The 27083-nt window shown below is 47.2% G+C and overlaps 1 protein-coding gene across 6 annotated transcripts in view; it reads right to left on the bottom strand.

Annotated features, from left to right (window-relative positions):
• Window positions 1-27083, bottom strand: part of nav1a (neuron navigator 1a) — a 76912-nt gene that overhangs the window by 2802 nt on the left and 47027 nt on the right. For 3 of the 6 annotated variants that reach the window (XM_076166387.1, XM_076166388.1, XM_076166392.1), the window contains 24 exons: window positions 15885-16023; window positions 13241-13547; window positions 9512-10322; window positions 8833-9351; window positions 7976-8017; window positions 7419-7561; window positions 7129-7314; window positions 6932-7032; window positions 6437-6514; window positions 5130-5213; window positions 4088-4187; window positions 3872-3993; window positions 3009-3187; window positions 2765-2927; window positions 2476-2674; window positions 2288-2376; window positions 2097-2195; window positions 1818-1989; window positions 1436-1692; window positions 1189-1340; window positions 1027-1098; window positions 722-927; window positions 460-578; window positions 177-365 (listed from right to left, as the gene is read on the bottom strand). In XM_076166387.1, the coding sequence (XP_076022502.1) occupies window positions 177-365; window positions 460-578; window positions 722-927; window positions 1027-1098; window positions 1189-1340; window positions 1436-1692; window positions 1818-1989; window positions 2097-2195; window positions 2288-2376; window positions 2476-2674; window positions 2765-2927; window positions 3009-3187; window positions 3872-3993; window positions 4088-4187; window positions 5130-5213; window positions 6437-6514; window positions 6932-7032; window positions 7129-7314; window positions 7419-7561; window positions 7976-8017; window positions 8833-9351; window positions 9512-10322; window positions 13241-13547; window positions 15885-16023 (4528 nt within the window). The remainder of the gene's footprint in view (window positions 1-176; window positions 366-459; window positions 579-721; window positions 928-1026; window positions 1099-1188; window positions 1341-1435; window positions 1693-1817; window positions 1990-2096; window positions 2196-2287; window positions 2377-2475; window positions 2675-2764; window positions 2928-3008; window positions 3188-3871; window positions 3994-4087; window positions 4188-5129; window positions 5214-6436; window positions 6515-6931; window positions 7033-7128; window positions 7315-7418; window positions 7562-7975; window positions 8018-8832; window positions 9352-9511; window positions 10323-13240; window positions 13548-15884; window positions 16024-27083) is intronic. The other 3 variants (XM_076166390.1, XM_076166389.1, XM_076166391.1) reach the window with 3 other exon arrangements.

Here is a 27083-nt window from a genome sequence, read left to right as displayed (position 1 = left end):
CAAACACCTACACAGTGTTTATCAGAGAAAGGATCAATAAATGAAGCCTATCAAATTCTATACACAGCCACACCCACTCTTTTAAAAACACCGCAATTTGATCAATCATCATCTGGAGTATGAGCATGTAGTTGACGGTTGTAAATGTTCTAATCTGGACAGAAATTGACTCTCACCAGTGGGTCTGATTCCAGTGTGCTGGGTGGAGGTGTGTCTTTGGGGGCTTTCCTCTCCTCACTGAGTGGACCTACGCTTGGGGGAGGTAGGTGAAAGAGCCTGGACTGGTCTTGTTGTGCGTTGGGCCAGGGGAGGGTGCCCCTCACCCATTCCACCGGGTCCTCCCATACTGCCTTCTGACCACGAACCTGACAGTGACGGCAGAAGTGGACTGTGAATAAACTGATTCCACTGAAACATTTGGGTCAATTCATTGTGGAAGATGTCTGATGGTGTGTTTACCTTAATTCCATCTTTGGCTCCTTCCTGCAGATACGGTATGATGGAGTGATTCCACAGGTCAATGAACCACTGCCTGAACTCTGTCACTGTTACTGGGCATGACAGGAAGAAGCAGGGACCTGGAGGGACCAACACTTCCTGTTAACATGTTTTCTGATTCTAATGACACATTCTGATTACTACCTAGCATTATAGATCTAACTATCAGACATCTGATCTGACCATGTATGACAAACCAACTCCTTCTCCACATCTCACTCACCTATGAGGAAGTCTGAAGTGCTGTGTTTTTCCAGGAAGGCGTGCAGCTGGTACCAGAGCTGAGGGACCCAGTCCAGTACTTGTAGGAGAGCTTGGTGCACAGCCGGGTCCTGCTCCTCCCCCTGATGTCCTTCCACAGCTTTACGGTGCAGGTACCTCAGCAAAAAGCCATTCGCCGGTTCCACATTGTTGGAAAACGTCACCATCCTGTTGCCACATGTCCGAAATGTTACTTTGTATCTAATAATCCTGATCATAATGTGAGATTAGTGGAAGTGGAGATATGGTGAATGTTGCCTGACTTACCTGAAGCTGAGGTGCAGTCCATGGTTGGATGACATCTTCACAGGCTGATTACTTGTTCCAATAACATAGGGACTGAAACATCAACAGATATAAGGATGACGTTTTATGAATGATGTTAGATTGACTCTTTGTTGAAAAAAAAAACTACTGTTCCTTACTCACCATTTGTGATACTTGCAGGTGAGCGCTCCATTGACCAGCTCAGTGATAGCTGCTGAATCACTGATGTCATCTATAATAATAACCAAGGGCAGCTCCCCTCCACTCTCACAGTCGATCTGATTGGCCAGGTTGGACAGATACAGCTGCAGCTCCTGTGAAGCGGAAAAAACAAAGGTGCAGTTTACTGTCATGTGAGAATATAAACATACAACACTTGTATAAAGTAACACAGACAAAAAGGCGTTACCTTTTGTGACTGACGGTGCATGTTGAAGTTGACGGCCGAGCTGCGGCCCAGGAGAGAGTCGCCCTCCAGTGAGTCGGCCTGGTTGCGCTGCATGAGGTAGTGGGCCAAGCGCTGGGCCAGGAAGGTCTTCCCCGTCCCACTGGGCCCTGACAGAACCAGACGCCTGTGCTTCAGCAGCAGGCTGATGTAGTGCATCATCATGGGCTTAGGGATCAGAGTCTCAAACACCAGTGAGTCAACACCCTTCTCTCTTAGACCTACAAAGTGAAAGAGACAACAGATGACGGGATAAGATAATCAAACTAGTTTTTATTGTAATTCAGGGTTAGGGTTTAAGCCCACCTCGGCCCACCTAGGCAACACAACACAACACAACACTGACCTTTCAATGTAACAAAGATGCGAGCTGGACCGCTGCCGAGACATTGAGACGGTGATGCTTGTGGTTTCTCTCCTGCTATCACTCTCTGTCCTCCCTGGGTCAGCTGGTAGCTGTGTAGCGAATCACAGGACAAGCCCAGGCTGGCTGTCGGGTCCACTTGAGTTATGTAATCCTACGCAAACAAATAGGAACAATTACCACGACTGCAACATGTCTGATCTTACCAAATGACACCTGATCATTGGAAGGAGTTATTCTTCATAGGCAGCTGTGACTTACTTTGAAAGTTTTAGCTATAAGTGAGTCGAGACAGGCCCAGTCTGTGCTCCCATTGATCAGCACAGAGCCAAGGTAGAATTCCTGCGGCTGTTTACTCTCCTAAAGATGGAAAGAGAGGGAGAGAGACTCAAGAAATGCCTACTATGCCTTTGAATGCTGATTCTGGTTGATTAAAGGTGTTCCATGTTTACCTCAGTCTGATCTCCATTGCGCACCAGTACTCGTGCAAACACTTCATCCCGCTGAGAAGACACACTTATTGTGTCAAGCGAAGACACGTCTAAAGAAAACATGAAAATGGATAAAACGTTAAATCATTTCATTCATACTGTGCCACACATGACACAAAAGCTGATGATAAGTCTGTCTTGGTCCATACCTGGATCTTTACAGTCGTTCAAACTGAGGCTGAAGGACTTAGTGAGGGACATGCTGATTGGCTGCCTCAGTGAGGGCCCCAGGAGGGAGGACAGGCCTGAAGGCTGGGAGGCGGACGTGGTGGGACCGGAGGCAGGGACAACGGGCGGACTTCCTGTTTTCAGATGGTCGTTCTCTGCCTTCAGGTTCTCTACTGTCGACTGTGATACAGGAAGAACATGGTTCATTCAAATGATATGACCAAACAAGCGTCTTCCAGCATCAACACAGCATGGCACACGCAAACAAACCTGCATGCTGTTCATCGCCTCTCTGAGCTGCTCCAGCTGATGGGCGGAGCTTAAGGCCTCCAGTCGGATGTCTGTCAGTACCCGTTCTTTCTGCCAGAGTTCTGAGCGTAGGTCTGACACCATCTTCTCTTCATCGTCTCCCTCCTCTGCGATCTCCATGATCCTAAAAACGACAAAATGCCCTCATCAGCGCCAAAAACCCAAAACATCTTAACACTGAGGTTCAACGTGTTTGGGTGCTTACACAGAGGAAGTGGTGGACATTCTGAGGGATGAAGGTTGGCTCTCTGCTTCCTCTGGCCCCTCATGAAGCATCTTTGGGGAGTTAGGAGCCGAGGAGTCTGGCGTGGCGATCTCCTCGATGTCCGAGTACGTTTTGGAACCTTTCTTGATGCTGAATGCCTTGTTGAAGGAGGACCTCAGCTGTGCAGAAACAAAGAACGAGGATGAAGGAGAGACAGCGGCCAGATAATGCAACATTCAGGAGATGCCGGGATCTATTAATCGGGAGGAGGAATTAGTTAGAGACATGCTCATAATGAAATCACCAGTCATTTCTGTAGGTGGATCAACATTAAATATGTGTAAGTACATGGTGAAGCAGAGTTTGTAGTTTCTTTTGTAAGGCTGGATCTTTAAAAGCATTTACAGAAGGACAAAACCTAAATCCATCATTCATCCATCCACTCAAAAACACATTTAATTAAGCTGATGGTACTTCTTCAGCTGGGTGATCCAGTTTGTATGGAACTTCTGTCATGGGACAAGTCTGCTGAATGCCAGTAGAACTAAAGTGCAACCATCCAATCAATTTAAATATTGCAGATTTTGCAGCCAATTAGTCTAAAATGTCAATCAGCAGAGATAGGAGGTCACTGAGGACTGGGTCGCAGTTTTAGATGGTTCATCATGGTGTGACAGAAACTTTTAGGAGGTTACGTAGGGAGACAGTAACTCCACTCACCTCACAGACCTAAAATCAGCAGAATAACATCATGCAGAGGAGGGAAAGAGCAGTCAAAATATGTCAGCGGGGTCTTCATCACGAAGGAGAAAAGACAAACCCCAGATAATTAGACTAAAACATCCCCGCGCCATTGTTCTTACCCAGCTCTTTTTCTTCTTCTTCTTGGCATCCTGGTCTTTAAAGCTGCCAACACTTGACATACTGGTCAGACTGTTCAGGCTGGAGATACTCTCACAGGAGTTCTGACGTCGCATACACACATCTGGAGGGGAGAGGGAAAAACTCCACATCAAAACAAGGACAAGGATATGAAGACAAAAACATGGACGTATCAATCAGCTGATCAATCCCCTGACCTTTCTGGTTGTCTAGGGTCTCATGTATGACAGCCTGGGCTTCTTCATTCTTGGACTGGAGATCCTCGATGGTCTCCCTCAGTTCAGTCAGCTCAGAGTCCTGCACAAGCATTTCATCATGAATTTTCTGAATTCAGTTTACAGTAGTAGCAGATCAGTTCTCTCCTGTGCTGTAGTGTGCAGTACTGTGATCTATCCCCCTGTATTCCCTCACTCACAGAAAGGTGCACTCACTAACAGACCTGGTGGGCTTGATCCCACTCATGATGTGAACAGATCAAAAGGACAAAGAGTCCAGGACAAACAAAGGCCCCTCTGTGTTAGTTATTGTGCAGAAGCTGATACTGCTCCACTCTAAATGGAGCCACCTCGCCCATCTCCTCAAGGTTAAAGAGCTGGTGCTAGTGGCAGAGCTGCACAGGTCAGTGCGCTGGCACAAACAACAAAGGAGCGGCCCAGAGAGGCTTTTCAGCAGGAGCAGCAAGGCATGAAGCGATGACACACAGACACACACACACACACACACACACACACACACACACACACACACACACACACACACACACACACACACACACACACACACACACACACAGAGCCACCCACCCACCTCGGGGGTTTGATCAACTCATTCACACCAGAACACTTAAAAGGCAGAAGAATGCAGGAATGCAATTTGTGTGGTGTGTGTGTGCATGTGATAAGCCTGACTCAGAGTGCAGTTGTTTTCACTCTGACTCCGGTGCATCATTCAAAGCCTCAAGTGAATGGAGGTGTTTTTGTGTTGCTCTTTGGTCCCCCCCTGCCCCCCCTCCAGCTCTCTAACCCAGGGCCCCTAACCTATATTCATCTCCTCATCACAAGCTGGGATCAAAGTCTCCTCGCTCTGCGTCAGCAAAAACCCTGCCTGGTCTTAGTCTACTGCCCAACAGAGAGGCGAGATGGTAGAATTCAGCTGTGTGTGTGTGTGGGCTTGTGTGTGTGTGTGTGTGTGTGTGTGTGTGTGTGTGTGTGTGTGTGTGTGGTGGATGCTGTTGGGTACCTTCTGCTCATGGCTTATTGACAGACTCTGTAATCGGGTTGTCATCATTGCCAAACTTTGCTCAAAGGCAGCCACCAGGTTTGCCTGAGAAGAACAAGAAACACATTTGAACATTCGAACAGAACAAAAACACATCACAATCCAGATGTTAGGTTTTTATATATTTACCTAGTTACCTTTATCCTGATATTATGATATAAGTTTCCTTATATCAAAGCTAAGGTACTGAACAGGATATAAATCTACCAGTATTTCATGTTGCTATGAATCAACACCAACAGGATGATGAACACAAAAGCGTCCTATGCAGGAATGAGTAAAATCGATTTTTCCTTTTTCCCTTTCTTCTTTCTATTCGCTGCAGGTGCCGCATTGCTGAATAACACACAAAGGGTGAACAGGACGAGGACGTGCACTTCCTCCCTAATCCCTTTCTCTCCAGCACAAATTCAAGCAGGAAAGAGAAAATTACTTTCTCTTTTCCTCCATAGAATACATTAACACAGCAGAATAATGGAGGCAGCCCTTCCATTAACAGACATAATCACGCTGTGACCCATGCATCTGTTTTACCTCCCATAATGAGGTCAAACTATGAAAGAGAAAATCTCCTGCGGCATACACACACACACACACTTGATTGATACATTCTCTATTAAGCATGCATGTTTCTGCCTGTATTCCTGCACTTGAATCAATGAGAAAGCTGAGAGTGGTTATACAGAAACAACCAGGAGAACAAACTGACCAAGGGCAAGTAGAATGCTGGATCTGTGTGGATCTGTGTGGATCTGTGTTGCTAAATGGCTTGGCGAGAGGGTCAGGAGTAGGTTAATATTATTCAGCCCCCACGCGGATACGAAAAATGCTGAGAATGCAGGTAAATGATCTAGAGACGAGTAAATTAATCCATCTTGGGTATTGGCAGGCAAGAGCGGAAGGACGTGGGACTGGGCGGAGGTGGACTGAATAGCGAGGAGACGCTGCCAAGGACGTTGTTTGGGCTATTTACTAAGGCTGATGATTAAAATGAGCACAACACGTGGCTCTCTCTCTCTCTGCCAACTGACTTCTCCCAGGTGCTTTACAGAAACACTCAAAGTAAATAGTTCATTAGCCCAAACATAGTGTTATCAGTGGAGCCACTTTTGTGTCATTCTGTACCAAATGATGATTTGATGGAATCAGGACTACAAATCCTTCAGATGGTTCGAGGCAAAAGGTGCTGTACATCTATAAAGATGCCATTGAAGTTTACTTCCATTACCCATGTCATGCTAAGACCTTGGGATGGTATTTGTACATACGTTTGCTGACAACTGCGTAGTCAGGTTAGCCACCTTCTCCTGGGACGACTCCAGCTCCCGCCTCAGTTTACGGATTTGCTGTGAGGGGAAACAGAGAGGTTACCTTCAGAAACAGCTGCAGAGGGTGCCGCAGACAACGACAACAAGACAAACAATAACAGAGAGTGGGTGGAGTTTGTGAGATGTGAGACGAACTTCTTGGCCTTCTTCTATAGACAACAGGAATGAGCGTGATGGGTGAAGGGAGGAGAAGGAAAAGAGCAGGAGAGACCCTGCTTACCTCTCCCTGAATCCTTTCCTCGGCCTTACGAAGCAAGGGAATAAAACAAAGGGCAATAGACAGACAGAGAGTTGGGTTAAAAAAAAGGTTGAGAGGAGAGTAGGAGAGGAGAGGAGCGGAAATAGCTAATGAGGTGTGTGGGAGTGTGTGTAGTGTACTATAGAAAGTGTACTGTAAACACAGATAAACATGGATAAATAGACTCCAGAACACACCGGGTATGGAATTGTAGGTACCTGCGTCTGCATGCCACTCACACTCACTGAGGAGTAAGTGGAGGATGCGTTGGAGGCCAAGGAGAGCACGGAGCCATGAACTAAGGAGAGCAAAGGAAGCCAAAGACAAACTGAATTAGAAAACGAGTTCAAACTGTGTCAAGCGGCTACAAGACGGAAACAGATGGAAGTCTCACCTTCTTCATTGCACTCCCTATCTCGGAAGGATCCAGAGCGAACCATCCCCATGCTGCGGGGGCGTTCAGCCAGAGACAGTGTGCTGCCCAGCGGGGACGCCCCATACAGCTCCAGGGAGGCGTCGTGTGCAGGGATGCTGTTGGACCGGGTCATCCTAGGCGGTCCACTAACAGGGCTGGGGGCTGCTGGGAGACAAGGAGGAGGGTCCAGAGGAAGGTTAAAAACATTACCTCATATTTTTCATGCATTCTATAAAAGTGTGTGTGGCTGCGTGTGTGTATTTACACACCCAGACTAGGCTTCCGGGGCAGTGAGGTGGGCGAGGGCAGCAGTGGAGGCGTGAGGGAGTCGGTTATACTCAGAACCGTATGAGAGTGTCTCCTCTCTCCTTTGTCCTTCACTTCCTCCTCACTCTGGCAAGCACCACTGAAACTAAACAAAGGAAAGACAAAATCAGCATTGTTTTATAATCATCATAAATACATTGCTACTTAATGCACTGCAAATAAACGGTCTTTCTATTTGTGTGTATCATGTTAACATACTGGTGATCACAACTGTGTGAGTCTATTTCAATGAGCCAAAGCTTGGCCATTAAGTTGGAAATAGGAGGACAAGCAAAGCATTTCTGAGGGGATTAGGGCAGACATCTTGGAATATGAGTGACAGGTATGCAGTCTAAAAGCCCTTAGGACAGGATTAACACAGGCTGTCACCCAAAGAAAACCCCATCACCGGAATTTGAGTGTGTGCAGCAAAAGGTCCACGCTCAAATAAGAGTCAGAGCTATCAGCACCTGACAGTCTGCTGCTGCATGAGTTTGCTTGTTTGAGTGCAATTATTTACCTTAAACCTTTCTTTGGCAGTGTGTTTCTGTCTCTCTGAGAACTGTGGAGGACCAGAGATTAAACAACGTCATTAATTAAACACCACAGAGGGGAGTTATTAAACTCGCAGGAACAGGCAGCAGACACAAAGAAACACAGTTAGACTGGTAGACAGATGGTGTCAGCCAGTAATTACAACTTCAATCACCGAGGCTGGAATAGCACTGATAATAGGCCTGTAGCAATAATAGCCTGCCAGCCCCTCATTCTGTGTGTGTGTGTAAGTGTGTGTGTGCTGGTGAGTAGGGGTGGATGTGCATGCGTGTGGTTGTCTTAACTTCTTAGTTAAGTCCATAAGATAACCATGAGTGTACCACTTAACTTATTGTGATAGGTTAATGAATGGAGAGTCGCCGTGGCACCGAGTGCAAAAATCTCTTGTGATTCGCTGAGATTTATGTTTTGCAAATCACAAATTTCAGACATCGCTGTAGTAAAAATGCCCAAATGCCCAAAACTGATTCCTTAAATAAGAACTAATTGGTCTACACTGAAAACATTTTGGCAGCACCCTTTCACTAGGAGGAGCAAAGGTCAAAGGTGAAATGCCGTATGAATCACCCTCTGCCCAGTTGACCATGGGAGGGATCAGACTGTACGGCGGAGAGCAAAGGGACTGCGATATCAAAGCCGCTCCCTAAGCTCTCTTTCCTTTAAACAAAGGAAGAGGTTGGTGCAGTAATACGGATGGCCAGTAGGTGGCAGTATATGGCAGCATTCCCCCTGAATGTAAGGCTTGACAAAAGCAGCGTTTGAGAGTGTAGGTTTGTGGGCCGTTTACGTGATGAGAATGTGTAAGATTCATAATTATCTCACCAGTCCGTCAAAGTCAGAGAGGTTTTGCTTCCAGAGCTCCAGCTGGCAGGAGGGCCTCTGTCTTCCTGTCTGTGTTTGTCTCTGGGCTCTGTGCCTCCGTAGCCTCTCCCCAAACTCTCCCTGTCCTTCTTCCTCTCGTGGGGCTCTGGGGCCAGGCTCATTTGAAGGGACAATGACTCCATACTGCGATGCAGCCCAGAAACCCGAGGGTAAAGCAGGGGAGAGGTGCTTCCTCCGCTCCCTTCAACCCCAAGGGAAGACACCTGCCTGGGCCCCAAACCTATCCCCGAGCTTGTGAAGCACGCTGAGGAGTTGACATTGAGCATGGGGGCAGGGCTGGGGGTCAGGCAGGAGCTGGTGGAGGAGCAGCCTGCCGAGCTGACCAGGTCCTGGAGCTTAGAGTATGGAGGAATCTTTGGAGGGAGTGAGTCTTGAACGGCAACATCTAGACTGTTGGAGTTGAGCTTGTCGAGCTGGATCATGGATGGAGGCTTTGCCAGGCTGCGCACACCAGATAATCTATACAATGAAAGACAAACAGAAAAGGCTCATACTTAATTACCTGCATACTGTTTATGTAAAGGTGTGTGCCTATACATGCCTACATAAGGTGTGGCATGGTGTGTGTTTGAATTGGAAAATCACTGCATGCACTAGTGTACCACATAAACCTTGATACCTGTGTGTGTTGGGCGAGGGTAAATCAGTGCCCTTGCCACTGCTGGGAGGTCTCAGCCCCTGTAGCTTCATTCCGTTCTCTGAGGTGGTTTGTGCAAGGCTGGACTTCAGTGACCCGCCTCCACACTCTGAGTCAGATACTACAGCTTTAGCCTTCGCCCGCTCTTTCTCCTTCTCTCGGTCTGTTTGATTGACAGGACTGGGACTTGGGATCCCACGCCCCCCTGCTTTACCTAACCCTATTCCAGAGCCAAGAGAGCCAGGCTCTTTGAGCTTGGAGCCCTGGGGGGCTGTGGCGGAGGGTTTCATCAGCCCAGAGCCCACGTCCATGGTTGTGCTTACTGGGCGAGCCGAGCTTGGCCTGGTGAGAGTCAGGGTGCTTGTCTTTGCTGGGCGAGGCAGGGAGCGGTACTGCAGAGATGTCCTGGCATTTGAAGACAGAAAACCACTGTGATCGCTGTTTGACACGTCCAGGCTTGTCTTGCGGCCTCCACCCGTCACTGGTTTAACAGGTATACCAGAGGATTTGGGAATCTTTGCAGAAGCGCTGGGTATGGAACTGCCACTTGTGCTCATCACAGTGGCTGCACTGGTATTGTGAGTGCCATTACTAGTAACTGTTGCGGGCTTCTTGAAGCCAAAGCCCCCACCAGTTGAGGGCCTGACCAGGCCGGAGGGTGGTTTCCGTTGCTCGCCAGGACCGACGCCGTTCCGGTGATCTTTACCGGCATCAGAACTGGAGCGCTGAAGACCCGACGTCTTCACTGCTAGCCGAGACTTATCCTGGGGCCGCCCGTCTGACTTCACTGCACCTAGAGAGAGGAGTGAGGGAAAGAAAGAAGTCATTGGAGATAGCTTGACCAGGTTTTGGTTGTGATTGAGACCAGAAGGTGACATCTTATCTGAACACCTACAGTGTCTGCCTGTCTGCTGATAAAGACGAGGACTCATCTGAACACAGAGTTGCACATAAAGACCAGACAGGCAGCCACACTAACAGTCACACACAGTTATCATGCACTTACTCCACTTTTCCATCCTGATGAACTTAAATTGTTTTTCCTGTATTTCCAGTAAGTGTGTGTCTGTGTGACACAGCTGTGGAGCGCTGAGATTAACATGCGCAGTGCAGCTGTGGAAAACTGGTGTTCACATTCACGCAGCCTGTCTGCGGGCACAGAGCTGCATTAAACACCCAATGGAACTGAATTTCCGCACTCGGGAAGACTTTTTTATGGAAAGAGGGTGGAGTGAGAAATGAATTTTAAGCTTCGTTTGGTTTGGGAGGTTAATGGAAATAAATATATGATGTGATTTTGTCCCCGTTTGTACATTTCCCACTTGGCAAATTAATTGGACGTTACGAGGAGAAACCTTACAGGGTCTTTTGGACACATGTGCACTGTTTGAACCACACACACTACCCACACTCTTAATTTGTATCTAATGGGAGTTATTATTGGAGGTTTATATACAAGGCATTAACACAGTCAAAGAACTGCTGTTGAACAAGACCCACCGGCTCGATGCCTGGGGACATCTGGAGTCACTTAGGAGTATTTATAAAACCACAAAACACACACTCACATAGAGGCATATATACCACACACACACACACACTTCACAGTGATTGGATCATATAGGAATGTGACACTGACAACACACCACTCTTGGATGTCTTTTGTAAATTTTAAAAATTGGGTTTACGCGTCGAGCCATAAACTGAAACCGTCTCATGACCGCAGCGTTGCAGACACGGCTGCAGACGCACGGAGAGAGACGCTGTTGGCAGTGCGACACAAACACAAACACACAGGCAGGATCACATATTCATTTTGACATATATCAAGGCTGATTTAGTGAGACTGAGGCTGTGGAGGGAGTGGAGCTTTGCAACTTCAAGTAGGGGCATGTGTAGAGCACAGCAGGAATCACTACTTTGTCTCTCCACAAGAAGCCTGAATGTCTGAGAAGGAGATCTGCACACTGCGACAGAAACACAGACAGAAATCTTCGCTATAAAAAAAATCAATCACTGCCATGAGACTTCAAAAGACTCATTTTTTTTACTTTCCCTCACTTAGACTTCTTCCATCTGAGGTTAGATCCTCTGTGGATGAATGACAATAAGGAATTATGGTACATTTCACAGCGACTTCTCCTATGTACTGCAAACATTAACACGTCCCTGCGCACACAGCTACACAAACATACATGAACACAGGGTCGATCCACTCCCCTGTGGCCTCATGCTCCTGTCTGTCATTGCCGGCGGTTTCTCCGGGAAACTCGGCACCTCATTCCTCGACTCCGCCATTCCGCCGACACCCTCGTCCGTCAACCATCAGAGTTTTAAGTGTGTGTTTATCTTGTTTATTCCTGAGTGTGTCAGTGACATTGGCGCAGAGAGGCGGGCAGACGTGTGGGAAATGCATGTGACGTACAAAGAGAAAGAGGGAGAGAGAGGTAGAGAGGGAGAGAGGGAGAGAGGGAGAGAGAGAGAGGAAGGAGAAATGGCCAGCTGCACAGTGCTGACAGAATGATGAACGCCTTATCTGTCCCAGAGAATGTTGCTACTCCTGAGATCACACTTCCACACACAAACCAAATGAGAGGCATACCCATACAACACACACACACACACACAATCCCACCAAACCCCGGGAACAGCCAAGTCTCAGGCACGGGTGGAGAAAGAAAAAACCTCATCTAAAACGCTCTGGCCCGCAGAAAGTGATGAGCTCTTTAAAGCCTTTGCAGTCGGCTTTCGTTGCACTTCATCAGCTGACTCATTAGAATCTCAAACTGAGGCTGAGCAGACTTTATAGCAGATTTGCACGGGTCACATCAATAACAATAATCGCCTGGCACTCAGATCACGGCTTGGTCCGCTGGACTTGTTTGGCATTTCTGTCGATGCAACAGCTGGCAGCAGATACACAGACGGAACCCGCGGATAGACGACTGATTATCCAGCCACTCGCTCTGCACATCTAGACAGGCACAACTAATATCTTGTTGTTCTGGTTGTCTATGTGCGTGTGTGTGTGTGTGTGCTTGCGTAAACGGCACACAGATGGTGCGCTTTAAAAGGCAGCTGCACAATCACCGCGATTGTGCTCTTTGTGTGCGGCTGCCAGTGTTTGTGTGTTGCTGCTCAAGCTCATGTTGGTGCGTTTCCTTAGTTTTAAGCTTTAATGGGCAACACTCTTTTACGCCAGCACAATCAAAGACGCGTCTCCATTCACACACACACACGCACAAGCACGCAAACACACACACACGCAGATACACACTAGGGACACAGGGTCTCTGGTCCAGTTGTTTTGGGTACAAAGCATTTATTTTAGTGCTATAAATTCTCTCTGTCCAAACAAAAATAAAGCTTGGATAGAAAAGTCCAACTGATGAAAACATAGCGCTGTGTGTCTAGGTGTGTGTCTGTGTGTGTGTGTGTAGTTGGCTAGCAGGAAGGGAGTGGGTGGTGATGGGCGTTTGATACATGGCACCACTTTCTAAAGCCCCAGAGGGTGGGCTGCAGCTGTGGATGAATGTGTGGGATAGACAGAGTGTGTCTGTGAGTGAGCGAGTGTGTGTGGGTGCTAGGAAGAGGAGAATTTATGAGATACCATTTTAAGTGTAGCTATATTTAATGCATCTCTGTGTGTCTGTGTGTGTGTGTGTGTGTGTGTGTGTGTGTGTGTGTGTGTGTGTGTATGGGACCACTCACCTGCCACTTTCAGCCCACTCTGAGAGGTGTGTGTTATCGGGGAGGTGACGCCCACGGGTGGATTTCGCACTCCTTTCTTCAGCGCGTTGGCTTGGCCCAGGGTGTGAGGCTTCTTCAGCTCGCCTCTCCCCGCTTCAGGCCCCTCCCCCTGAGGCCGCGTCTTCTTCCATTTATTGGCCGATTCCGACTTGAGGCTTCCCGTGTCGTAGACGCCGCCTCCCAGGCTCTTGCGGCCGGGTTTGGCGTCCTCCGTGTCCCAGGAGAGACCGCTTTCCACCAGAGACCTCTTCTCTGCATCCGTACGCAGCTAGAGAAGAGAAAGAAGATGGTCAAGAAAAGATACACGCAACATGTATGAAGTTTGTTACATTTGGGGTTCTGCTTGAGTTTTGATGTTAGAGTGTGGAGGCTTGAGTTTCCCATTTTGAGAACATTTCAACCATTTCTCTGCCAGAGGAACATTCTTGCGACCCAAGCTGAGAGGGCCGCTCCTCACATTCAAACTTCCAAAGATGTTTTGCACAACAGAAGAATAAGTTTCCCTTCTTCTACGTAATACAAACTGATGTGGGAAACAATGGCAAACCAAGAACATACTGGTAACCAACATGAAAGGAGCTTTAATTCATTTCACCCCCACGCACCGCCACCAACAGGGACAGCTTGGTAAAAAAAGTACTGCGAATGATTCTAAACTCAGCAGGAACGCTGGCACAGATGATCCCCGGAGAAATCCTCAGTGTTCATCACTGGTAACAGTCAGAGATTCCACACTTTGAAGAGCAGCACACAAAGTAAACAGACGACGCGTTAGAAAATCAGTCGCAGCCGCAGAATGGGCCTGGATTTATAGCCGTCGGAACAGAAAACGTGCAAAACAAAAGTAGAGCGGGACAGCTGACCAGCATAGAAAACACACACGCACACACACACACTACGCGCACACACACACACACACACACACACACTACGCACACATGTGGACAGTACTACAAAGGGATTACCTCACAATTACTCACTGACACACACAAATATTATGGGTGCAGATGGACACTACCATAAAAAGGATTACTTCACACATGCTGACTCACACACACACGCACACACACTGACACACACGTGGAGTTAATATAATCCAATAATATCAAACGATAAACAAAGAGAGAGGTGAAAAGCAGCTCAATTTAAGCAAAGGTCTCTGCGTTCATATACCTGCAATGTGTCGTGCATGCCGAGTGTGTGTGTGTTTGTGTGTGTGTGTTATGGGATCTATGTAGGGGACGGACACAAGGATTCCTTCTTTTATTAAAACCAATAGACCTCCTGGGTAGCCTCACATCATATGAGGAGGAGATATCCGTGTGTGTGTGTGTGTGTGTGTGTGTGTGTGTGTGTGTGTGTGACTACATGTCCTGTCTGGCTAAACATTGTTGATAAAACATTGTCATTTCCTCTCACACATTCTCTGCTTATTGAAATGGATGGTGGGGGGTGGGGGGTGGTGTGTGTGTGTGTGTGTGTGTGTGTGTGAAGATACACATCTGGTCAGTTGTTATCAGTAACAAAACACAGATAACAACACAAATATGCGGACGGTGAAGATAACAACGCAGGCAGATAACCAACCACATGTGCTCAACACAATGGTAGCAAGGTGTGCGAGAATATGGCTTGTTCTCTCACACACACACACACACACACACACACACACACACACACACACACACACTCGACCTGAAATGGAGCGGGTGTCTATAAGGTGGAAACGCAAAGTACGGTGCATGATGATGATGTGATGGTAGGTTGCCATGGTAATGATGCCATAGGGTGGTAATGGTTGCCATGACTCCTGCAACAAGGCGTGGAGGGAGGCGCCCTGGTTCTTCCGGCTCGCTGGCCTGGATGCAGGACTGCAGATGGCCATGTGTGTGTGTGTGTGTGTGTGTGTGTGTGTGTGTGTGTGTGTGTGTCTGTGGTGATATATGTGCGTGTGCTTGCAGATGGCTGTGTGTTCTAAACCAGTCCTGTAGTATACAGGAGAAGACAAAGACCCACACTCGGAGCATCCCTGTGCTTTGGTTGCTATGGTTACACTGATTTGCTCTCTCTGCATCCATCTAAAATCCCTCTACAATAGTCATATGAACCACATTGTGGAGGCGTGCCCTACATCACACTGAATGAGAAATACTAACACACACACATGCGCACACACGCGCACACACACACGCACACACACACGCACACGCACACACACACGCACACAGAGTCAGGCACCTATGCAATTACAGCTAGATCATAACAAACCAAAGTGCGAAATCAGCTCCTCACACACACCTTTAAAACCTCGACTAGAGCGAAAAGTAGTGTGACGGCACAATGCAGCTGCAGAGCAGAGAGTGTGTGCTAAATATTGATCTCTGCAGAGGTGATAAATATTGTGTACTCACATGTGTGGCGTGTGGAATTCTTAATCAGGCTTTGTTTGATACTATTCTCAGAAAAGGTGCGCCTGGATGTGTGTGTGCGGCCATCATTCAGCACCTCATCAATACCACGCTGGATTAACGGCGCGATCGATACCAACACACACTGCTAATTTATCTGCGTCAGACAGATTTGTATGTGTGTGTGTCTTACTTACCACGATGGCCGAGTTTCGCCTGGAGCCGATCGGCGTGGTGGGAAGGGAGTTGAGGGTGGGGCTGGTGTTGAACTCTTCCGAGCTGAGGTTGTCTGAGCCATCACTCAGACCGCTGCTGATGGAGCTGCTCTCATCCCAGCTGCAAGGAGGAAGAAAGGAGAGAAACTGCATGAGATAATGTTCAATGTAAAGACGATTAAAGCCAACATCAACAGTTGTCCTGAGTATCGCCGCACATGCCTGAAGCCTAACTTCCTCTTGTGAAACCTTAGAAAGCGAGAGCAGTAATTAGGTTAAACACAGTGGGATGGTAAAGGGGTGCTCCTATTTTTGGTGCACATTCTGTATGTGGCCCGGTGGTTAAGCGCATCGTCCTTCAACTGAGAACCTGAGTTCAAGGCCCTGTTCCAGGAAGCAGCCGCCGTCCTGATCCTCTGTCGGCGAATCGAGACACTGATTTCCTTTCAACTCCACATTCAAGGGTGTGAGCGTTTCTGTTTTCCCTCCACAAATCGATCAAATATCACATCACATCACAAAAGCTCCATACAAACCAAGGCGCTCGCTGCAGTTTCATCCCCCTACGGTTTACATGCAGCGGCAGTTATCCGGCTCAGTTACATCAGCAGTCAGCTCACTCAGACGGCTTCAAGTTTGTCTTTTGATTAAACATTCATAGAGCAAGGCCTCCTTTACAACCCTGGCCGCTCTATATAGCTAACCTCCAGGCTGCATGCAGATAAACACTTGGGGAAACTAAAATTTGGAGCACGCCCGGCATACAAACCCACACACTCCAAAAAAAGGAGCACTGAGCCCTGGTGTGCTGTATGTGCCCACACGTACGTACAGGACATTGCTGGATTTGTATGGTGCATCTGCTGTACTGTTGCCTCATCCCCCAGAGAAACTATTCAGAGAACCCAGCAGCATTTTGGATTTATATATGGGAGCTATGAAGCTATGGTCCTTTCACATCCTAATACTGTCCTGAAGTCAAACACCGTTGTGTCATGAACAATCTATGTATTCCAGGTGATAGTTTGGTACTTTTTCTCATTTTCTCGTTCTCTTTTTTCATTCGGTCGATCAGAAAAGTAAAAATAATCCCCTTTAGCCTTTTGTGTTAAAAAGGTTAAAGGAGAATATCTTCCTTTGTGATCTCCTTTAACTTTAAACAACAATGGGACATTTCTGTTTCAATTTGTGGTTTAACAAATCAGCTGGATTTGACATTTAACTAGATCCAGTCTATCTAATACTGTATCTGATATGACCTGTCTACTTGTATGAAACTCAAACAAAGAATTGGAACAAATCTGTCATCTGGCTGTAACATTGAGATGGGGGGTAGAGGGGTTCATCTGAGAGGTGTGTATGGGTATGTGCATGACTGTGTGTGTGCTCGCATACAGCAAGTAGGTCATGTTAAGGAAGTTAGGGGGTTGGGTTGTGCTCTTGTTAGGGTTAATAGATTGAAAGTGGACCGATATGGCCGTATACTGTACCCAGCCAGTTAGAAGGGTGGGGTTTGCCTATTGAGGTCACGTATGTGTGTGGAACAGGAGGGAGCAGCGCTGGGCCTTCCAGTTGGGTGCCTGTTTGGGTCAAACTGTGCCCTGGGGGATTTGACAGTGGGGATCACGGGGGGGGGGAGCAGTCAACTCAAAGCCTGTGGATATCTGAGGGCAACCAGAATTGGATGTGATTGTCTGAAGTCGCCGTCCAGACGTCTTATCTATATGCCAGACTAGGATTCGGGGCAAGTGTAAGATAGTGGCAGACATGAACGACGAGCCACATAACAGATTTAATTGTATGTTGTCTCAATTTACAACTTAAGACGGTCTCCACTTCGCTCCATATTAAGACTCAAAGCAACATTTTGACTTACAAGATGCCAGATTTCGCACAAAAAAACCCGTAGCATTACCTCGTCACCATAAATTCACTTTAAAGAAGTTATGGATTGAACAGCGTTGGAAGAAAGGCTGTTGTACTTCTTGTCCATTTCCGTTTTCAAACCAGATTTCAACCACAACCTCTAGTAAGATAGCACATACTATAAAATAGATTTACTCGGTATGTAAGCACCTGAGTATGTCAACTACTATTTGAAGAGACAAAGCCTCGCATCAGCAAAACCTCTCTTCATATTCTGTCGCCTCCGAAAGATATTGCTGTCTTTGATGAATAATTCAAACGTGATAGGAAATGGAACAAACTCAGTCTCCGCTGGGTTTGGGTGTCACTCAGGCAACAGACACGCATGCAGGATCCCGCCGAACACAGCTGGGGTCAGAGTTCAGACAGCACCGGTGGCACCACAGGAGGAGCGGAATATGGATGAGGGTGAAATATCAGAAGGAATTTTTGAATTTGGTGTAACAGTTGAAAATAAGTCAAAGAGAAATTCTGCAGCACTCCCACTTTGATACAATATGCAAAACGATCTCATGAGAAGAAGCCTCAGAGACAGAGAGAGAGAAGAGGATCATGTGGAGGCACAGCATGTTACAGTACACACAGACAACAAGTGCAGCCAGTTCACTGTACACCACCAGACCAAAAGTGTGTGTGTGTGTGCGTCTGGACCACAAGAGTCTGCAGCTCCATTTCCAGTCTACCAGCTCTTCTTTGAATCCATCTACTACACTGAGAGATGACAGGAAGTGGGAGAGAGAGGGTGACGTGGTGTGTCCAGAGCAAAAGAACACACAGAGGAGAGACGCCGCATGGAAAGGTCTCACTCGGCCCCTCCTCGTCCTTCCTCTCTCTTCGACAGCAGCTGCAGAGGCTGCAGGATAATATTAGATCCCATATCATCTGAATCACACCTGAGCTTGAGTCTCACACCCCTCGTTGATTCATTTAGCATTTTGCCAATTGTATGCAGAATACAACACAGAATAGCTGATACGGCCCGTATACATGAGCTCTGAAGTCTTCCCATGAATCACAGCTGATTTGATCCAAGCCTTAATTTCATTTTATGTCTTATGTGACCTTCAGCCAACAATATTCCACCAGGACCCCAAGACAAAGAATACAACTGCAGGGGAAAAGGGTACAGACATTGAAAAATGATATCCTTGGGGTGTAATTCCATAAGCAGAATGAATATCAATTGTGATTTGATTTGGGCTGCAATAAGTGTCATCTGAGAGGAGATGTGCTTGATTAAACTAATCCTTCACCTTCACCTGACCCAGTGCACAATGCAGAGCCTAACTAAGCTGGGAATGCACCGCAAGAAGCTTCCAGATCTAAACTACACACACACGCCAGGACAATGGAGTATATCGCAAAAAAACTGCAAATTCAAATGAAGCTGTTTAAATATTGGTCTTGAATGTATCGGACCAAAAAAGAAAGACCTCAACCGCAACCCTGTGCTTTCAGAGATACACAATTTCTTTGTTCCCCTTTGTCTACGGAGAGAACCGGCACACCCACACACACTGAGCCTCGCAGAATACCAGGAGAGTATAGCTGAATAGCTGAATAGCTGAATAGCTTCTGCAGAGCTAAATAGTCAGCTCTTGTTAACAGGTCTCTGTGTTCTTCCGCTATCCACACTACAGAGCTAATTGCTCTGATATCACTGAATTGCTCTTTTCTGCTGCTCATTAGAAGAGCTCCTCTCCTGGGTCGAGGGACGGCAGGGAGAAGACGAGAGAAACACAGCAGAGCCAGACCGAGAAAGCCGCAGCAGAGACGAGGTTTGCCTGCGGGCTGTGGGAGAAGTGCTTGTTGGGTATTTGAGAGTTCTGCCAGCGCTACAGAGAGACTTTTTGGGTGATGCGCAGTTCAATCTTAAGTAAAATGAGTCATTTAGATGGGCTTTTCATTGAATATCCCCTGCATTTTCAGTGGGTAACGGCGGTCAGCTGTTGGATAAGGAGACAGAGTCGCTGTGCCACGCTCAAGGGATTGCCAAGAACAATAAACTAATTAGCTAATCGATAGTCTATGCAGAGAAATAGATGATGTTGATGCACTTATGCTAAGGGCTAATGAAAGCTGCCACTACACAACAGATCAATACAAAGGAAACAAAATGTGATTATCAATCTTGTTATCTAATTTGACTTTCAGGAAAAGCAGAACACTCCTCAGTAGTGATTGTGTAGTAATGTCACGGCCCTGATAGAGGAACAACACACAGAATGTTGTTTGGTGGTGCAGCAGGTGCTACGGCCTAAATGTGACGGGCACAGCTCAGTTTACCTTCATGGGGTTAAACCTGCAGGGTGATATTTGGACGCAGTCGCTCCCACATGTGTGTAAACGCATGGAAAGTGTTTCTGCAGACCCCGCAGAGGACAGGAACTTTCCATTCCTATTAAAATCCACAGCGTCACATGGCAGAACCCAAAATGGCTAAATCAGACGGGTTCCTGGTTGGCAGTGATGCATTTTTTTGTGCGAATGGAAAGTACGGGCTTTGCCAGAGTGGCACTGGGGCAGCGTGGCTCAGAAACCAGAGGGGGGCATTTGTGAAAGGGCTGCTGGATTCATTTGTGTGTCTGGAAATGTGAGACCTCAAATGGCCACAAGAGATGACATTTAAGGTGATGCGGCAACACTTTCTGCCTGGCTAACGCACTTATTTATAGACGCAGCTCAGATCAGGTGCAAGAAGGAAGTGAGCAGCAGATTTGCACATCAGGGGAAGTGAGAGGACACACATGCCAAGACACAACAAACTCTAATTATGTATAAAAGCGGATGTTTAAAGCTTTTGACACATACGACCCCTAGAAGAGACAAACTGAGGTCAAACATCAGAGTAAAGAAGTACAGTATGTATAAACGCCGACATTCATGTCTAGCTGCATGATTCAACATCCTGTACGAGTTTCAATCTGAGACAGGACGCAGACTTATAAGAAACAACAGGGTCAAGGCCAAACTAATATAATTTAACGCCTCATGTTTGAGTCATCTCAGTCTATAAAATAGCTATTAGTTTTGGGAAACAGGCCCGTTTTTTGAAAAAGGACGGCCTATTTATATCACGTAATTACTCAGCCTCTTAGAATAACCCTGATGCAAACACACATCCATACACACACGCACGCGCACACACACACACACAAATAAAATGAATCATCTGCTGCAGCGAGCAGCATGACCGGCCACACCTATCATCAGCGTTTCCTCTCTGCAAACCAACCGTGGCGGACCTGTCGGTTCCAGGCGGCGCTGACCATCGGCGAGACCGGTCTTAAAAATACTACGTGGCATACTCACGCCCGAGAAATGCTAAAAGAACAACTACAAAATGGAACAGAAATGTGCACGAGCTCACGAACATCCCTGTTTAGAACTTGAGGGATTTCACCTGGTAGGTCGAAAAGAGAGGGAGGGCGAATGTGGTTGCTGTGCACAGATGGCTAACAATATGGGTCCCTGGACCACTTCAGCAGCTTATCTCTGGTGAAACACACACACACACACACACACACACACACACACTCTACATGACCGGCAGCAGATTGTCCTAGCACAATCAATATCACACAGCCTCTGCACCTTCACTCGTCCAGTCACAGGGAGTAGAAATGGTGTCTTTTGGTGTCCAGCTGTATGATTTCCTATTATAATGCTTTGGTTCACGTTGTGTTTCAGTGTTTCTCTGCATGGAGGCCACCATCACTGCTGCACCATATAGGGCCGTGCAGCAGTGCAGTCTCCAGACACAGTGTATGGTATAAATCTTGAAAGTCTCAAACTCTTGACACACCAGAATGTTACAGACAGAAAACACAGCTCGAACGTGCGGCCAATGTAGACACGGCGACACGTGCATTGTAAACACCGAAGTATCTGTGACTGGACTTTTGACATTAGCGGATAGATACCAAATCTCTTCTCAGTATGTATTTAGTAGTTAAAGTATCAGGCATCTGCTATTCGTGGAATGTCCTTATCAAGAAAGCAACGGTGCCTACGATGCTCGGTTTCACTGTTTAACTGTTTAACGTACATAAAGCTTTTTAATGAAGCTGGCTTGTTGCGTTGCTAAGGGTGCCTGTAGAGTAATTAGCAACAAATCTGTGATTAAAATGGCTTTTAATTAGCCGCACCAACCAAGGTTCTCTCCTAAGCGGTATTGTTCAAACACTTGCAGTAAATCATTGACAAGGACCCAATTAAAGACTCGATGGCACAGTCAATCTTTGGGTACACACTACATGGGCAAATTCATTTCCTCTTCCATGTTATCAATCATTTACTCTCTGTCTTGTTTCCACAATGATGTGAAATGGAACAATTTGCGATTGCAGCTTGGACAGTCTTTTGTACACCCACACACACACAGAGAGACACAGACCTACACGTACACACTTAAACCAGGAGTAAGACACAGCGGCATTTGGGCATTACCGGGGATTACAGGACAGGCTGGAGTTAATGAGCTCGTAATTACTGCTAATTCCATCTGCCACCAGGATCAGAGCAGGCCAGGGCCTCAGCTAGAGGTGTTGTGTGTGTCTGTGTGATTTTGTGGAGGGAAATGGACGCTCCTATCACTAAATGGCCATCACTGGGGCAAAACCCAATTGTGACATTGACAGGCATAAACCTGACAGAGATGGCCCGAGGGTTTAGGGAACACACACACAGACAGATAACATCACACACACACACACACTGGATGCATGCTCGCTTAATTGCCATTGTCCCCAGGAGTGAAGCCTGAGCTAGCTGTCAGAAATGTGTGATGTTAGAGGAGTTGGTGAGGACGGCGGCTTTGCTCGAGCCCCTGCTGCACTGAGGGACACACTGAAGACAGCCAGGCCACATGCCGGCACTTTGGCCATCAGGTGTGTGTGTCAGTGTGTGTGTGTGTGTGTGTGTGTGTGTGTGTGTGTGTGTGTGTGTGTGTGTGTGTGTGTGTGTGTGCGCGTGTGTGTCACTGCATGGCTATGGAAACGTAATATGGTTCCAACAGTTTTCCACCCAATAATAACGCCACATTCTACACGTTTGGGGCTTTCTGTGTGGAAAGCTAAAGCAATAAAAAAGGCAATCACACACATAAGGACGACTACTTAGTATTCAAATATGCGTTTTCCTTCCCTGAATGTGGAGACAGAGAGAGAGCGAGAGCGATGGAGCGATAGGGATAACTAGATCAACAGAGACAATGATTCAGCTACGGTGGAGGAGAAGATGACTAACCAAACTCTCCTCAGACACAGATTCTTATCTCCAAAGCTTTCTCCTCCTTGCTTCCCTGCGGTGGACAGATGAGGTTTGCAAAGAGTTCAGCTCAAGGTTCCTCAGCCTCTGAGCTACTTCAGCGCTGTGAAATTAAACAGGAGCAAAGTCATGCTTCATATAAGGAACAGTGAGAGGAGGAATACAGCAGGAACCAAAAATTGTGAGAGTGTTTAGCACAGGGACACTCGTTTGGAATAGGTCAGCTTGATCTCCTAGCACTGTGCCCCTAAAAGGAAAGTAGTGGGACCGTTTCTGGAGATGAACCAGACACACACACAACCTCTTCTTCTTCTGTCTTTTATCCATCTTCATCACCATCTTCGTCTCCTTCCGAGTCATTGCAAACAGGATTAAAGGGGTTAATGGCTACTGGCCCCCCAAACGGCGCTCATCCATGGCGGCGACACGGTAAGCAAATGTTTTAAGCCTTTTGAGCAGTAAAGTGCTTGAAGTGAATTGGAGACGATTTCTTAAACCAAATCTCCTCTAAGCCCCCTTTTCTGTAGAAAGCGTGACAAATTGGGTCAAAGAGTGTTCGGTTTCAGAAGAACTTGTCTGCGTGTGTTTGGCGGCCAGCACCGGAGCTCTGATATGACCCAATAACCCTTGACCCTCCACAGTATCGTGCTTTTCTCCCAGAGTTGCTCCTCTCCTCTGCGCCAGAGCAGGAAGCAGAAGAGGGACGGCACTCCTGGGACGAGGTGGAGCGGCCTTTTAAATCACCTTCTTAAGTAGTTCGGTCTGGGTTGCAGCGTGAAGCGCTTCCCAGCCCCGGCTCGGCGGCTAAGGCCCGGGGAGGAGCTCACAGGGGGAACCCCGGCGTGCAGAGGCCCAGGACGGGGGGCTAAGATCTCGGGGTAGAATTTCCTCTGGCCCCCTTCCAGACGCGTCAGCTGACTTAACGGCTGTGTGAATCGACGGCGCGCAAGGGGATGTTTTGGTTTAAAAGAGGGGGACAAACGAGGGAACGGGAGAGAAGGAAAGGAGGAGGAAGAGAGAGAGAGGGAGGCACCACTTTTTAAATGAAGCACGCTTCTCCCAGGTCGCTGTTAACTTGAAGCAGCTGTGCGAAAGGCGGTGCCACGGACGTGTGCAGCGGGCACAAATGGCACACTCGCTTCCACACTGACAGCTGCCTTTTGATCAGCAGAATAGAGTTCAGTCAAATCTGGGGCCGATCACTGAGAGAGCGGCAACGTCCTACAAGAGCACAAACACAGAAACACATCAAATCCCCCCCCCATCTGCTTGGTCTTAGGAAAACAAGCTGGAGGAATGATTGTGAGATGTTGACTGACCAACCCTTAGTATATGATTAGATGGTATGCACAGTTTGCCAAACACACAGACATACCCGCACACAGAGCAGATGGAGTAACCACGATATCAGTGTGAGGGGAGCAGCGGTCCATGGCTGTGGCTCAGCACGGCTATCAGATGCCAAAGTCCAGAGCAACTGGTTCAAAACTTCATTCCATCCTCTGCCTTCACTTCCCTGGTCAGCTCCCACCACACTTAATTGTGCGTTAATCCTTCAGATTTGTACAAAAACTGATGTGGATCAGAGGACTTAGAGGCCGGTGGTGCCAGAGCGGCCCAGCAGGAACTCAAACGTCCAAGAAAGTGGAGAGTTGAAATGTTGAGAAGGAAGGAGAAAGAGAAACAAGCGCAAATTCGAGAAACTACAAGGCCGGCCCGTCAAACCCAAACAGGGATCAATTGATACTACATAGATTTGTTTAAATTGAATCAAGCTACACAAAGAGACTACAGATCTGAGTAGAAGACCGCCAAGCACCTGCCAAAGGTTGTCTAAACACTACCTGAACGAAAAAGCATGAAAGGCCCATTGACTGGAGCAGAGATTCTCTTTCATTTCTTCTGGCTGAGATAAAGCAGACACCTATTAAAACACACACATTACTCCCATGCTGTGGAAGGGACAGGCAGGTCACTATACACACACACACACATGTGCACATGTGGCACAGGGGACCCACTGGCTTAGCGGCGCGCCCCACAGGAGCACGCACCCATCACCTGCTGTCACTCATAACACACACTCTGGGTCACGCCACTTAAAGCTGTTACAGTGAATTTAGGAGACATTCCTTTGCTCTCTAGCCGCACAAAACATACACACTTCACATTCCACTGCGAGTATTCTGGGGTCCCACTCCCTAATCCTCCGACATATGGACGCACACATACGCATACCAACACGCAAGTGTGCGCACACACAAATGGAATGATGGATCCAGAGGTTCCAATATAACCCAAGTTCAATTCCAACACAAACTGAAGGAGCGGTCTCACTTTCCCTCAACGTTTCAATGCTACACATTGTGTGAGATGTTGTAACCTTCCAACAAATCTTGAATGAAATGATTTAGTATTAAGTAAAAAATGGCTCTGTGGCCCTCATCCCTCGTAGGTGTTTGAGGTTGGGATCACAGCCCTCTCTCAGCCGCAGTGAGCCCGTTATGTTGCGGTGTTGTCTGGCTGTAGGTCCTCCTCTCTGGCTTTGATGTACCAGAGACTCTCACTAAACCACAGGAGGCACCACCTCGTGAAAATATGAGCCCTGTTTGTGCATACGGGCTCCTGTGTGTATAGTAAAGCGTGTGTGCATGCGGCTTACAAGCACAGGTTACAAGCATCTGTTGTTTCGTTCTCGGGTCGTCGCGGCGACCTTGTAGCCGGGGCAAAGTAACTTGTTGCCCGCATTAGTTAGACAAACCCGGAGTCAGCTGTGGCTTTCTGTTTTTAGTGAGGATTAAGTGAGAGAGGCCACATCCAGGCTCAGCAGGAGATCACTGACTTTAAATTCAGGCTGACACATGAAAATGCGGGATGGATGGATGGACGTCATGTGATCTGGCATCTAGCTAATGGATCGAGTGCCCTGGACCCTGAGGACCCTGAACACACCCAAAAATGGACAAATAGCTTTTTCAAAATGATCTGTTTTTGTGCGGACACTGTCCATGAGGGCCTGGTCTTGCCTCATCGCTCATGTGGGTGTGATAACATCGTAAACAGTCTGTTTTTCAGCCTTTGAGTCAGCAAAATTTGTTTCCAAAACAAAGTAATCTATAATGGACCCCGAGGGCTTATCTCCACTAATACACAAACAGTGGGTGTGTGTTTCTCTAATGAAAGCACCGTGTAATGAAAAGTGAAATTCAAAACATTCCTTAATGTTCAAACTACAGATGACAGAGATTTTGCACCTTTTCATCTTTCACTGCAATAACAAATGAGATTTAACATATCAATGACATCATATTTTTAGGATTCAAACCTTATGCCCGGTCTCTAATGAAGCAGCTGCTGGCGAGGAGTTGTTAAAGTCACCAACCTGCTGTTATATTAGCGGCCAGTTGTGCCCATGCATGGCTCTGTGATATCATTTATGTCATGGAACAGATCGACACCACAGTGACACGTTCACTGGTTCTACCTAATTAAAAACAGCAATGATTTGGGTGTGAAGCACATTAACGGGAGTGAGGTCGCCAGTTTGCAAATCTCTAAGGTTGTTGTTTTTTTAACCGGGGTGAATCTGGATAGGGGTAGGTCATGCTGAGCGGGCCATTTGTGTTGTGTTCAGTTGACATTACCCACACACACACACACACACACACTGGGGAGGGAGACAAGCAGACAAGTGAGTCGGGGACCTTTAGTTGATGTTGGATTGCTCATACGATGACTCGGCTATGAGCTAACTTTTTAAAGTTGATCAAACCTTTGTGTTGGCTGGAACTGATTTACTGGTGATGCATGTTCAACATTTGATCACACACGTAAGGGGACGCCAACACGTGGGCTTAGATACACACGTGCAAACACTCACACACCTCTGGCTTCAATCATCTGTTTGGCTTGGTAACTGTCTGCTGGGTGTATGCGTATATTTGTGTGTGTGTGTGTGTGTGTGTGTGTGTGTGTGTGTGTGTGTGT

Source organism: Genypterus blacodes, unplaced genomic scaffold (genome assembly GCF_046128005.1).
Source record: "Genypterus blacodes isolate CSIRO-AG114 ecotype Tasmania unplaced genomic scaffold, CSIRO-AGI_Gbla_v1 ptg000156l_1, whole genome shotgun sequence".
Lineage (NCBI taxonomy): Eukaryota > Metazoa > Chordata > Actinopteri > Ophidiiformes > Ophidiidae > Genypterus > Genypterus blacodes.
The sequence above is the reverse complement of the archived record's forward strand: the minus strand, read 5'-3'. Positions and strand labels throughout refer to the sequence as shown.